This window comes from Lytechinus pictus, chromosome 10 (genome assembly GCF_037042905.1).
Source record: "Lytechinus pictus isolate F3 Inbred chromosome 10, Lp3.0, whole genome shotgun sequence".
Classification (NCBI taxonomy): Eukaryota; Metazoa; Echinodermata; class Echinoidea; order Temnopleuroida; family Toxopneustidae; genus Lytechinus; species Lytechinus pictus.
In genome coordinates, this window is record NC_087254.1 from 27,323,671 (window position 1) to 27,337,885 (window position 14,215).

General features: G+C 32.8%; 1 protein-coding gene across 1 annotated transcript in view; it reads right to left on the reverse strand.

Moving 5' to 3' along the window:
• The window catches only part of LOC129270423 (fibrillin-2-like), an 86,894-nt gene that overhangs the window by 58,698 nt on the left and 13,981 nt on the right, over positions 1-14,215 (reverse strand). The window contains exons 15-34 of the mRNA XM_064106079.1: positions 14,038-14,151; positions 13,446-13,559; positions 12,644-12,757; positions 12,054-12,167; positions 11,251-11,364; positions 10,660-10,773; positions 9,858-9,971; positions 9,268-9,381; positions 8,465-8,578; positions 7,874-7,987; positions 7,072-7,185; positions 6,118-6,231; positions 5,165-5,278; positions 4,576-4,689; positions 3,774-3,887; positions 3,184-3,297; positions 2,381-2,494; positions 1,790-1,903; positions 988-1,101; positions 399-512 (exon numbers count right to left, since the gene is read on the reverse strand). Coding sequence (XP_063962149.1) covers positions 399-512; positions 988-1,101; positions 1,790-1,903; positions 2,381-2,494; positions 3,184-3,297; positions 3,774-3,887; positions 4,576-4,689; positions 5,165-5,278; positions 6,118-6,231; positions 7,072-7,185; positions 7,874-7,987; positions 8,465-8,578; positions 9,268-9,381; positions 9,858-9,971; positions 10,660-10,773; positions 11,251-11,364; positions 12,054-12,167; positions 12,644-12,757; positions 13,446-13,559; positions 14,038-14,151 — 2,280 coding nt within the window. The remainder of the gene's footprint in view (positions 1-398; positions 513-987; positions 1,102-1,789; positions 1,904-2,380; positions 2,495-3,183; positions 3,298-3,773; positions 3,888-4,575; positions 4,690-5,164; positions 5,279-6,117; positions 6,232-7,071; positions 7,186-7,873; positions 7,988-8,464; positions 8,579-9,267; positions 9,382-9,857; positions 9,972-10,659; positions 10,774-11,250; positions 11,365-12,053; positions 12,168-12,643; positions 12,758-13,445; positions 13,560-14,037; positions 14,152-14,215) is intronic.

A 14,215-nucleotide genomic window follows, 5' to 3' on the forward strand; every position in this document is an offset into this window, starting at 1 on the left:
GATTATGGTTATGGACGTGGTTTTAGAAATAAATCACACTTATGTTAGATGAGTGATTTAAAAATTCAACATTACCTAGATGCCGTACTCAAATTTGATCGACCAGAGGTGTATCGTTGGTTGTTTCACTGGCATTTCAGCATGCTCGTACCATTGTTCATCTTTGCCTCGTTTATCATTTTCCAAGAATATATGAAATCAAATGCTTCCTAATGTCGTTAAATTTTAATCTTCTCTTTTGGCATCTTAAGCGTTCTTGAAAGCCAAACGTGCATATCACAGAAACAATGTGAATCTACCAAAGGCAGTGGTGTAAGACGGAATACAGATCTCACACCCAATACCTCAATATTCGAAAACTAAAGCGAAAGGAAAAATATCCTGATGTCTATACTAACCTACTGCACAAGTTATTCCTGTAAATCCTGGTGCGCACGAGCAAGTGAATCCTCCAATCCCATCCGTACACGTAGCTCCATTAAAACAAAGATTCTGAGCACATTCGTCTATATCTGAAAAATAAAAACATTACTTACTTATCGATGGCTTTCTTTAGTCTGCATAATTTTGTTTCTCTCTCTAGCACATATAGTGGTTATCTTCCTCCTTTCAGCTGATAATTGCATTCATTTGGTAATTGTTGAAGAATTTATGAACTCCTCATATACAATTAAAGTAATTCATACTGGAAAAAAATGACATTACGTTCCAAGAAATCATAGCCAATTTCACATATATAACATTCAAATTCAACAACCTTAGCAGTAAATTGGTAACAGGAAATTTTGAGTTGTAACATGGAATTTAATCCAGGTTAAAATATTGAACCATTTTGACATTTCTTATAAAACGTGTTTTCATCTAAAAAAAACAATCATTCAAAACATAATGGGCTTGTCCATGATTCCAATTATCACGTTTTTGAAAGAATTTATGGCATTTTCTTTAATTCAATGTCTATCCAATTATACCAAAATAAAGGATTACTTGATAGACAATTAGATCCGGTAAAGCCACTGAGGCAGTCACATCGATATCCATTGATTTCATCTGTGCAAATGCCACCATTTTGACAAGGGTTAATGCCGCATTCATTGATGTCTGGAAAGAGTGGGAACATATATAAAAGAAGAAGAAGAACAACAACAACAACAATAACAACCAGAAAACGCTTTAAATCATGTTATAATATAATGTAAAACCTGGCTTCAGATATTCATACAAATGGGGATATTACAAAATAATAATTTTATTTAATTACAATCTGTGCTAAGGTAAATACATCTACAAAGTAGAATAAAGGGAAGAAAAGTCAAACAAAACAATTATTATTCACTCACTCACAAACATAAAACAATATTGATGAATCGAACTGTGCCAGTTTTTTTCCTAGATCATGGTCATGGACGTGGTTTTAGAAATAAATCACACTTATGTTAGATGAGTGATTAAAAATTCAACATCACTTAGATGCCGTACTCAAATTTGATCGACCAGAGGTGTATCATTGGTTGTTGCACTGGCATTTCAGCATGCTCGTACCATTGTTCATCTTTGCCTCGTTTATCATTTTCCAAGAATATATGAAATCAAATGCTTCCTAATGTCGTTAAATTCTAATCTTCTCTTTTGGCATCTTAAGCATTCTTGAAAGCCAAACGTGCATATCACAGAAACAATGTAAATCTACCAAAGGCAGTGGTGTAAGACGGAATACAGATCTCACACCCAATACCTCAAAATTCGAAAACTAAAGGGAAAGGAAAAATATCCTGATGTCTATACTAACCTACTGCACATGTTATTCCTGTAAATCCTGGTGCACACGAGCAAGTGAATCCTCCAATCCCATCCGTACACGTAGCTCCATTAAAACAAGGATTCTGACCACATTCGTCTATATCTGAAAAATAAAAACATTACTTACTTATCGATGGCTTTCTTTGGTCTGCATAATTTTGTTCCTCTCTCTAGCACATATTGTGGTTATCTTTCTCCTTTCAGCTGATAATTGCATTCATTTGGTAATTATTGAAGAATTTATGAACTCCTCATATACAATTAAAGTAATTCATACTGGAAAAAATTGACATTACGTTCCAAGAAATCATAGCCAATTTCACAAATATTACATACAAATTCAACAACCTTAGCAGTAAATTGGTAACAGGAAATTTTGAGTTGTAACATGGAATTTAATCCAGGTTAAAATATTGAACCATTTTGACATTTCTTATAGAACGTGTTTTCATCTAAAAAAAAAACAATCATTCAAAACATAATGGGCAAGTCCATGATTCCTATTATCACGTTTTTGAAAGAATTCATGGTATTTTCTTTAATTCAATGTCTATCCAATTATACCAAAATGAAGGCTTACTTGATAGACAATTAGATCCGGTAAAGCCACTGAGGCAGTCACATCGATATCCATTGATTTCATCTGTGCAAATGCCACCATTTTGACAAGGGTTAATGCCGCATTCATTGATGTCTGGAAAGAGTGGGAACATACATAAAAGAAGAAGAAGAACAACAACAACAACAATAACAACCAGAAAACGCTATAAATCATGTTATAATATAATGTAAAACCTGGCTTCAGATATTCATACAAATGGGGATAATACAAAATAATAATTTTATTTAATTACAATTTATGATAAGGTAAATACATCTACAAAGTAGAATAAAGGGAAGAAAAGTCAAACAAAACAATTATTAATCACTCACTCACAAACATAAAACAATATTGATGAATCGAACTGTGCCAGTTTTTTTCTTAGATAATGGTTATGGACGTGGTTTTAGAAATAAATCACACTTATGTTAGATGAGTGATTTAAAAATTCAACATCACCTAGATGCCGTACTCAAATTTGATCGACCAGAGGTGTATCGTTGGTTGTTTCACTGGCATTTCAGCATGCTCGTACCATTGTTCATCTATGCCTCGTTTATCATTTTCCAAGAATATATGAAATCAAATGCTTCCTAATGTCGTTAAATTCTAATCTTCTCTTTTGGCATCTTAAGCGTTCTTGAAAGCCAAACGTGCATATCACAGAAACAATGTAAATCTACCAAAGGCAGTGGTGTAAGACGGAATACAGATCTCACACCCAATACCTCAAAATTCGAAAACTAAAGGGAAAGGAAAAATATCCTGATGTCTATACTAACCTACTGCACATGTTATTCCTGTAAATCCTGGTGCACACGAGCAAGTGAATCCTCCAATCCCATCCGTACACTTAGCTCCATTAAAACAAGGATTCTGAGCACATTCGTCTATATCTGAAAAATAAAAACATTACTTACTTATCGATGGCTTTCTTTGGTCTGCATAATTTTGTTCCTCTCTCTAGCACATATTGTGGTTATCTTCCTCCTTTCAGTTGATAATTGCATTCATTTTGTAATTATTGAAGAATTTATGAACTCCTCATATACAATTAAAGTAATTCATACTGGAAAAAATTGACATTACGTTCCAAGAAATCATAGCCAATTTCACAAATATTACATACAAATTCAACAACCTCAGCAGTAAAATGGTAACAGGAAATTTTGAGTTGTAACATGGAATTTAATCCAGGTTAGAATATTGAACCATTTTGACATTTCTTATAAAACATGTTTTCATCTAAAAAAAAACAATCATTCAAAACATAATGGGCTAGTCCATGATTCCAATTATCACGTTTTTGAAAGAATTTATGGTATTTTATTTAATTCAATGTCTATCCAATTATCCCAAAATGAAGGCTTACTTGATAGACAATTAGATCCGGTAAAGCCACTGAGGCAGTCACATCGATATCCATTGATTTCATCTGTGCAAATACCACCATTTTGACAAGGGTTAATGCCGCATTCATTGATATCTGGAAAGAGTGGGAACATACATAAAAGAAGAAGAAGAAGAACAACAACAACAATAACAACCAGAAAACGCTATAAATCGTGTTATAATATAATGTAAAACCTGGCTTCAGATATTCATACAAATGGGGATATTACAAAATAATAATTTTATTCAATTCAAATCAATGTTAAGGTAAATACATCTACAAAGTAGAATAAAGGGAAGAAAAGTCAAACAAAACAATTATTAATCAGTCACTCACAAACATAAAACAATATTGATGAATCGAACTGTGCCATTTTTTTCCTAGATCATGGTCATGGACGTGGTTTTAGAAATAAATCACACTTATGTTAGATGAGTGATTTAAAAATTCTACATCACTTTGATGCCGTACTCAAAATTGATCGACCAGAGGTGTATCATTGGTTGTTGCACTAGCATTTCAGCATGCTCGTATCATTGTTCATCTTTGCCTCGTTTATCATTTTCCAAGAATATATGAAATCAAATGCTTCCTAATGTCGTTAAATTCTAATCTTCTCTTTTGGCATCTTAAGCGTTCTTGAAAGCCAAACGTGCATATCACAGAAACAATGTGAACCTACCAAAGGCAGTGGTGCAAGACGGAATACAGATCTCACACCCAATACCTCCAAATTCGAAAACCAACGCGAAAGGAAAAATATCCTGATGTCTATACTAACCTACTGCACATGTTATTCCTGTAAATCCTGGTGCGCACGAGCAAGTGAATCCTCCAATCCCATCCGTACACGTAGCTCCATTAAAACAAGGATTCTGAGCACATTCGTCTATATCTGAAAAATAAAAACATTACTTACTTATCGATGGCTTTCTTTAGTCTGCATAATTTTGTTTCTCTCTCTAGCACATATAGTGGTTATCTTCCTCCTTTCAGCTGATAATTGCATTCATTTGGTAATTGTTGAAGAATTTATGAACTCCTCATATACAATTAAAGTAATTCATACTGGAAAAAAATGACATTACGTTCCAAGAAATCATAGCCAATTTCACATATATAACATTCAAATTCAACAACCTTAGCAGTAAATTGGTAACAGGAAAATTTGAGTTGTAACATGGAATTTAATCCAGGTTAGAATATTGAACCATTTTGACATTTCTTATAAAACGTGTTTTCATCTAAAAAAAACAATCATTCAAAACATAATGGGCTTGTCCATGATTCCAATTATCACGTTTTTGAAAGAATTTATGGCATTTTCTTTAATTCAATGCCTATCCAATTATACCAAAATAAAGGATTACTTGATAGACAATTAGATCCGGTAAAGCCACTGAGGCAGTCACATCGATATCCATTGATTTCATCTGTGCAAATGCCACCATTTTGACAAGGGTTAATGCCGCATTCATTGATGTCTGGAAAGAGTGGGAACATATATAAAAGAAGAAGAAGAAGAACAACAACAACAATAACAACCAGAAAACGCTTTAAATCATGTTATAATATAATGTAAAACCTGGCTTAGTAATTCATACAAATGGGGATATTACAAAATAATAATTTTATTTAATTACAATCTATGCTAAGGTAAATACATCTACAAAGTAGAATAAAGGGAAGAAAAGTCAAACAAAACAATTATTATTCACTCACTCACAAACATAAAACAATATTGATGAATCGAACTGTGCCAGTTTTTTTCCTAGATCATGGTCATGGACGTGGTTTTAGAAATAAATCACACTTATGTTAGATGAGTGATTAAAAATTCAACATCACTTAGATGCCGTACTCAAATTTGATCTACCAGAGGTGTATCATTGGTTGTTGCACTGGCATTTCAGCATGCTCGTACCATTGTTCATCTTCCTCCTTTCAGCTGATAATTGCATTCATTTGGTAATTATTGAAGAATTTATGAACTCCTCATATACAATTAAAGTAATTCATACTGGAAAAAAATGACATTACGTTCCAAGAAATCATAGCCAATTTCACAAATATTACATACAAATTCAACAACCTTAGCAGTAAATTGGTAACAGGAAATTTTGAGTTGTAACATGGAATTTAATCCAGGTTAAAATATTGAACCATTTTGACATTTCTTATAGAACGTGTTTTCATCTAAAAAAAAAAAATCATTCAAAACATAATGGGCAAGTCCATGATTCCTATTATCACGTTTTTGAAAGAATTTATGGTATTTTCTTTAATTCAATGTCTATCCAATTATATCAAAATGAAGGCTTACTTGATAGACAACTAGATCCGGTAAAGCCACTGAGGCAGTCACATCGATATCCATTGATTTCATCTGTGCAAATGCCACCATTTTGACAAGGGTTAATGCCGCATTCATTGATGTCTGGAAAGAGTTGGAACATACATAAAAGAAGAAGAAGAAGAACAACAACAACAGTAACAACCAGAAAACGCTATAAATCATGTTATAATATAAGGTAAAACCTGGCTTCAGATATTCATACAAATGGGGATATTACAAAATAATAATTTTATTTAATTACAATCTATGCTAAGGTAAATACATCTACAAAGTAGAATAAAGGGAAGAAAAGTCAAACAAAACAATTATTATTTACTCACTCACAAACATAAAACAATATTGATGAATCGAACTGTGCCAGTTTTTTTCCTAGATCATGGTCATGGACGTGGTTTTAGAAATAAATCACACTTATGTTAGATGAGTGATTAAAAATTCAACATCACTTAGATGCCGTACTCAAATTTGATCTACCAGAGGTGTATCATTGGTTGTTGCACTGGCATTTCAGCATGCTCGTACCATTGTTCATCTTCCTCCTTTCAGCTGATAATTGCATTCATTTGGTAATTATTGAAGAATTTATGAACTCCTCATATACAATTAAAGTAATTCATACTGGAAAAAAATGACATTACGTTCCAAGAAATCATAGCCAATTTCACAAATATTACATACAAATTCAACAACCTTAGCAGTAAATTGGTAACAGGAAATTTTGAGTTGTAACATGGAATTTAATCCAGGTTAAAATATTGAACCATTTTGACATTTCTTATAGAACGTGTTTTCATCTAAAAAAAAAAAATCATTCAAAACATAATGGGCAAGTCCATGATTCCTATTATCACGTTTTTGAAAGAATTTATGGTATTTTCTTTAATTCAATGTCTATCCAATTATATCAAAATGAAGGCTTACTTGATAGACAACTAGATCCGGTAAAGCCACTGAGGCAGTCACATCGATATCCATTGATTTCATCTGTGCAAATGCCACCATTTTGACAAGGGTTAATGCCGCATTCATTGATGTCTGGAAAGAGTTGGAACATACATAAAAGAAGAAGAAGAAGAACAACAACAACAGTAACAACCAGAAAACGCTATAAATCATGTTATAATATAAGGTAAAACCTGGCTTCAGATATTCATACAAATGGGGATATTACAAAATAATAATTTTATTTAATTACAATCTATGCTAAGGTAAATACATCTACAAAGTAGAATAAAGGGAAGAAAAGTCAAACAAAACAATTATTATTTACTCACTCACAAACATAAAACAATATTGATGAATCGAACTGTGCCAGTTTTTTTCCTAGATCATGGTCATGGACGTGGTTTTAGAAATAAATCACACTTATGTTAGATGAGTGATTAAAAATTCAACATCACTTAGATGCCGTACTCAAATTTGATCGACCAGAGGTGTATCATTGGTTGTTGCACTGGCATTTCAGCATGCTCGTACCATTGTTCATCTTTGCCTCGTTTATCATTTTCCAAGAATATATGAAATCAAATACTTCCTAATGTCGTTAAATTCTAGTCATCTCTTTTGGCATCTTAAGAGTTCTTGAAAGTCAAACGTGCATATCACAGAAACAATGTGAATCTACCAAAGGCAGTGGTGTAAGACGGAATACAGATCTCACACCCAATACCTCAAAATTCGAAAACTAAAGGGAAAGGAAAAATATCCTGATGTCTATACTAACCTACTGCACATGTTATTCCTGTAAATCCTGGTGCACACGAGCAAGTGAATCCTCCAATCCCATCCGTACACGTAGCTCCATTAAAACAAGGATTCTGAGCACATTCGTCTATATCTGAAAAATAAAAACATTACTTACTTATCGATGGCTTTCTTTGGTCTGCATAATTTTGTTCCTCTCTCTAGCACATATTGTGGTTATCTTCCTCCTTTCAGCTGATAATTGCATTCATTTGGTAATTATTGAAGAATTTATGAACTCCTCATATACAATTAAAGTAATTCATACTGGAAAAAATTGACATTACGTTCCAAGAAATCATAGCCAATTTCACAAATATTACATACAAATTCAACAACCTTAGCAGTAAATTGGTAACAGGAAATTTTGAGTTGTAACATGGAATTTAATCCAGGTTAAAATATTGAACCATTTTGACATTTCTTATAGAACGTGTTTTCATCTAAAAAAAAAACAATCATTCAAAACATAATGGGCAAGTCCATGATTCCTATTATCACGTTTTTGAAAGAATTTATGGTATTTTCTTTAATTCAATGTCTATCCAATTATACCAAAATGAAGGCTTACTTGATAGACAATTAGATCCGGTAAAGCCACTGAGGCAGTCACATCGATATCCATTGATTTCATCTGTGCAAATGCCACCATTTTGACAAGGGTTAATGCCGCATTCATTGATGTCTGGAAAGAGTGGGAACATACATAAAAGAAGAAGAAGAACAACAACAACAACAATAACAACCAGAAAACGCTATAAATCATGTTATAATATAATGTAAAACCTGGCTTCATATATTCATACAAATGGGGATATTACAAAATAATAATTTTATTTAATTACAATTTATGATAAGGTAAATACATCTACAAAGTAGAATAAAGGGAAGAAAAGTCAAACAAAACAATTATTAATCACTCACTCACAAACATAAAACAATATTGATGAATCGAACTGTGCCAGTTTTTTTCTTAGATCATGGTTATGGACGTGGTTTTAGAAATAAATCACACTTATGTTAGATGAGTGATTTAAAAATTCAACATCACCTAGATGCCGTACTCAAATTTGATCGACCAGAGGTGTATCGTTGGTTGTTTCACTGGCATTTCAGCATGCTCGTACCATTGTTCATCTATGCCTCGTTTATCATTTTCCAAGAATATATGAAATCAAATGCTTCCTAATGTCGTTAAATTCTAATCTTCTCTTTTGGCATCTTAAGCGTTCTTGAAAGCCAAACGTGCATATCACAGAAACAATGTAAATCTACCAAAGGCAGTGGTGTAAGACGGAATACAGATCTCACACCCAATACCTCAAAATTCGAAAACTAAAGGGAAAGGAAAAATATCTTGATGTCTATACTAACCTACTGCACATGTTATTCCTGTAAATCCTGGTGCACACGAGCAAGTGAATCCTCCAATCCCATCCGTACACGTAGCTCCATTAAAACAAGGATTCTGAGCACATTCGTCTATATCTGAAAAATAAAAACATTACTTACTTATCGATGGTTTTCTTTGGTCTGCATAATTTTGTTCCTCTCTCTAGCACATATTGTGGTTATCTTCCTCCTTTCAGTTGATAATTGCATTTATTTTGTAATTATTGAAGAATTTATGAACTCCTCATATACAATTAAAGTAATTCATACTGGAAAAAATTGACATTACGTTCCAAGAAATCATAGCCAATTTTACAAATATTACATACAAATTCAACAACCTCAGCAGTAAAATGGTAACAGGAAATTTTGAGTTGTAACATGGAATTTAATCCAGGTTAGAATATTGAACCATTTTGACATTTCTTATAAAACATGTTTTCATCTAAAAAAAAACAATCATTCAAAACATAATGGGCTAGTCCATGATTCCAATTATCACGTTTTTGAAAGAATTTATGGTATTTTATTTAATTCAATGTCTATCCAATTATCCCAAAATGAAGGCTTACTTGATAGACAATTAGATCCGGTAAAGCCACTGAGGCAGTCACATCGATATCCATTGATTTCATCTGTGCAAATACCACCATTTTGACAAGGGTTAATGCCGCATTCATTGATATCTGGAAAGAGTGGGAACATACATAAAAGAAGAAGAAGAAGAACAACAACAACAATAACAACCAGAAAACGCTATAAATCGTGTTATAATATAATGTAAAACCTGGCTTCAGATATTCATACAAATGGGGATATTACAAAATAATAATTTTATTCAATTCAAATCAATGTTAAGGTAAATACATCTACAAAGTAGAATAAAGGGAAGAAAAGTCAAACAAAACAATTATTAATCAGTCACTCACAAACATAAAACAATATTGATGAATCGAACTGTGCCATTTTTTTCCTAGATCATGGTCATGGACGTGGTTTTAGAAATAAATCACACTTATGTTAGATGAGTGATTTAAAAATTCTACATCACTTTGATGCCGTACTCAAAATTGATCGACAAGAGGTGTATCATTGGTTGTTGCACTAGCATTTCAGCATGCTCGTATCATTGTTCATCTTTGCCTCGTTTATCATTTTCCAAGAATATATGAAATCAAATGCTTCCTAATGTCGTTAAATTCTAATCTTCTCTTTTGGCATCTTAAGCGTTCTTGAAAGCCAAACGTGCATATCACAGAAACAATGTGAACCTACCAAAGGCAGTGGTGCAAGACGGAATACAGATCTCACACCCAATACCTCAAAATTCGAAAACTAAAGGGAAAGGAAAAATATCCTGATGTCTATACTAACCTACTGCACATGTTATTCCTGTAAATCCTGGTGCACACGAGCAAGTGAATCCTCCAATCCCATCCGTACACGTAGCTCCATTAAAACAAGGATTCTGAGCACATTCGTCTATATCTGAAAAATAAAAACATTACTTACTTATCGATGGCTTTCTTTGGTCTGCATAATTTTGTTCCTCTCTCTAGCACATATTGTGGTTATCTTCCTCCTTTCAGCTGATAATTGCATTCATTTGGTAATTATTGAAGAATTTATGAACTCCTCATATACAATTAAAGTAATTCATACTGGAAAAAAATGACATTACGTTCCAAGAAATCATAGCCAATTTCACAAATATTACATACAAATTCAACAACCTTAGCAGTAAATTGGTAACAGGAAATTTTGAGTTGTAACATGGAATTTAATCCAGGTTAAAATATTGAACCATTTTGACATTTCTTATAGAACGTGTTTTCATCTAAAAAAAAAACAATCATTCAAAACATAATGGGCAAGTCCATGATTCCTATTATCACGTTTTTGAAAGAATTTATGGTATTTTCTTTAATTCAATGTCTATCCAATTATACCAAAATGAAGGCTTACTTGATAGACAATTAGATCCGGTAAAGCCACTGAGGCAGTCACATCGATATCCATTGATTTCATCTGTGCAAATGCCACCATTTTGACAAGGGTTAATGCCGCATTCATTGATGTCTGGAAAGAGTGGGAACATACATAAAAGAAGAAGAAGAACAACAACAACAACAATAACAACCAGAAAACGCTATAAATCATGTTATAATATAATGTAAAACCTGGCTTCATATATTCATACAAATGGGGATATTACAAAATAATAATTTTATTTAATTACAATTTATGATAAGGTAAATACATCTACAAAGTAGAATAAAGGGAAGAAAAGTCAAACAAAACAATTATTAATCACTCACTCACAAACATAAAACAATATTGATGAATCGAACTGTGCCAGTTTTTTTCTTAGATCATGGTTATGGACGTGGTTTTAGAAATAAATCACACTTATGTTAGATGAGTGATTTAAAAATTCAACATCACCTAGATGCCGTACTCAAATTTGATCGACCAGAGGTGTATCGTTGGTTGTTTCACTGGCATTTCAGCATGCTCGTACCATTGTTCATCTATGCCTCGTTTATCATTTTCCAAGAATATATGAAATCAAATGCTTCCTAATGTCGTTAAATTCTAATCTTCTCTTTTGGCATCTTAAGCGTTCTTGAAAGCCAAACGTGCATATCACAGAAACAATGTAAATCTACCAAAGGCAGTGGTGTAAGACGGAATACAGATCTCACACCCAATACCTCAAAATTCGAAAACTAAAGGGAAAGGAAAAATATCTTGATGTCTATACTAACCTACTGCACATGTTATTCCTGTAAATCCTGGTGCACACGAGCAAGTGAATCCTCCAATCCCATCCGTACACGTAGCTCCATTAAAACAAGGATTCTGAGCACATTCGTCTATATCTGAAAAATAAAAACATTACTTACTTATCGATGGTTTTCTTTGGTCTGCATTATTTTGTTCCTCTCTCTAGCACATATTGTGGTTATCTTCCTCCTTTCAGTTGATAATTGCATTTATTTTGTAATTATTGAAGAATTTATGAACTCCTCATATACAATTAAAGTAATTCATACTGGAAAAAATTGACATTACGTTCCAAGAAATCATAGCCAATTTCACAAATATTACATACAAATTCAACAACCTCAGCAGTAAAATGGTAACAGGAAATTTTGAGTTGTAACATGGAATTTAATCCAGGTTAGAATATTGAACCATTTTGACATTTCTTATAAAACATGTTTTCATCTAAAAAAAAACAATCATTCAAAACATAATGGGCTAGTCCATGATTCCAATTATCACGTTTTTGAAAGAATTTATGGTATTTTATTTAATTCAATGTCTATCCAATTATCCCAAAATGAAGGCTTACTTGATAGACAATTAGATCCGGTAAAGCCACTGAGGCAGTCACATCGATATCCATTGATTTCATCTGTGCAAATACCACCATTTTGACAAGGGTTAATGCCGCATTCATTGATATCTGGAAAGAGTGGGAACATACATAAAAGAAGAAGAAGAAGAACAACAACAACAATAACAACCAGAAAACGCTATAAATCGTGTTATAATATAATGTAAAACCTGGCTTCAGATATTCATACAAATGGGGATATTACAAAATAATAATTTTATTCAATTCAAATCAATGTTAAGGTAAATACATCTACAAAGTAGAATAAAGGGAAGAAAAGTCAAACAAAACAATTATTAATCAGTCACTCACAAACATAAAACAATATTGATGAATCGAACTGTGCCATTTTTTTCCTAGATCATGGTCATGGACGTGGTTTTAGAAATAAATCACACTTATGTTAGATGAGTGATTTAAAAATTCTACATCACTTTGATGCCGTACTCAAAATTGATCGACAAGAGGTGTATCATTGGTTGTTGCACTAGCATTTCAGCATGCTCGTATCATTGTTCATCTTTGCCTCGTTTATCATTTTCCAAGAATATATGAAATCAAATGCTTCCTAATGTCGTTAAATTCTAATCTTCTCTTTTGGCATCTTAAGCGTTCTTGAAAGCCAAACGTGCATATCACAGAAACAATGTGAACCTACCAAAGGCAGTGGTGCAAGACGGAATACAGATCTCACACCCAATACCTCCAAATTCGAAAACCAAAGCGAAAGGAAAAATATCCTGATGTCTATACTAACCTACTGCACATGTTATTCCTGTAAATCCTGGTGCGCACGAGCAAGTGAATCCTCCAATCCCATCCGTACACGTAGCTCCATTAAAACAAGGATTCTGAGCGCATTCGTCTATATCTGAAAAATAAAAACATTACTTACTTATCGATGGTTTTCTTTGGTCTGCATAATTGTGTTCCTCTCTCTAGCATATATTGTTGTTATCTTCCTTCTTTCAGCTGATAATTGCATTCATTTGGTAATTATTGAAGAATTTATGAACTCCTCATATACAATTAAAGTAATTCATACTGGAAAAAATTGACATTACGTTCCAAGAAATCATAGCCAATTTCACAAATATAACATACAAATTCAACAACCTTAGCAGTAAATTGGTAACAGGAAATTTTGAGTTGTAACATGGAATTTAATCCAGGTTAAAATATTGAACCATTTTGACATTTCTTATAAAACGTGTTTTCATCTGAAAAAAAACCCAATCATTCAAAACATAATGGGCTTGTCCATGATTCCAATTATCACGTTTTTGAAAGAATTTATGGTATTTTCTTTAATTCAATGTCTATCCAATTATACCAAAATGAAGGCTTACTTGATAGACAATTAGATCCGGTAAAGCCACTGAGGCAGTCACATCGATATCCATTGATTTCATCTGTGCAAATGCCACCATTTTGACAAGGGTTAATGCTGCATTCATTGATGTCTGGAAAGAGTGGGAACATACATAAAAGAAGAAGAACAACAACAACAACAATAACAACAATAAG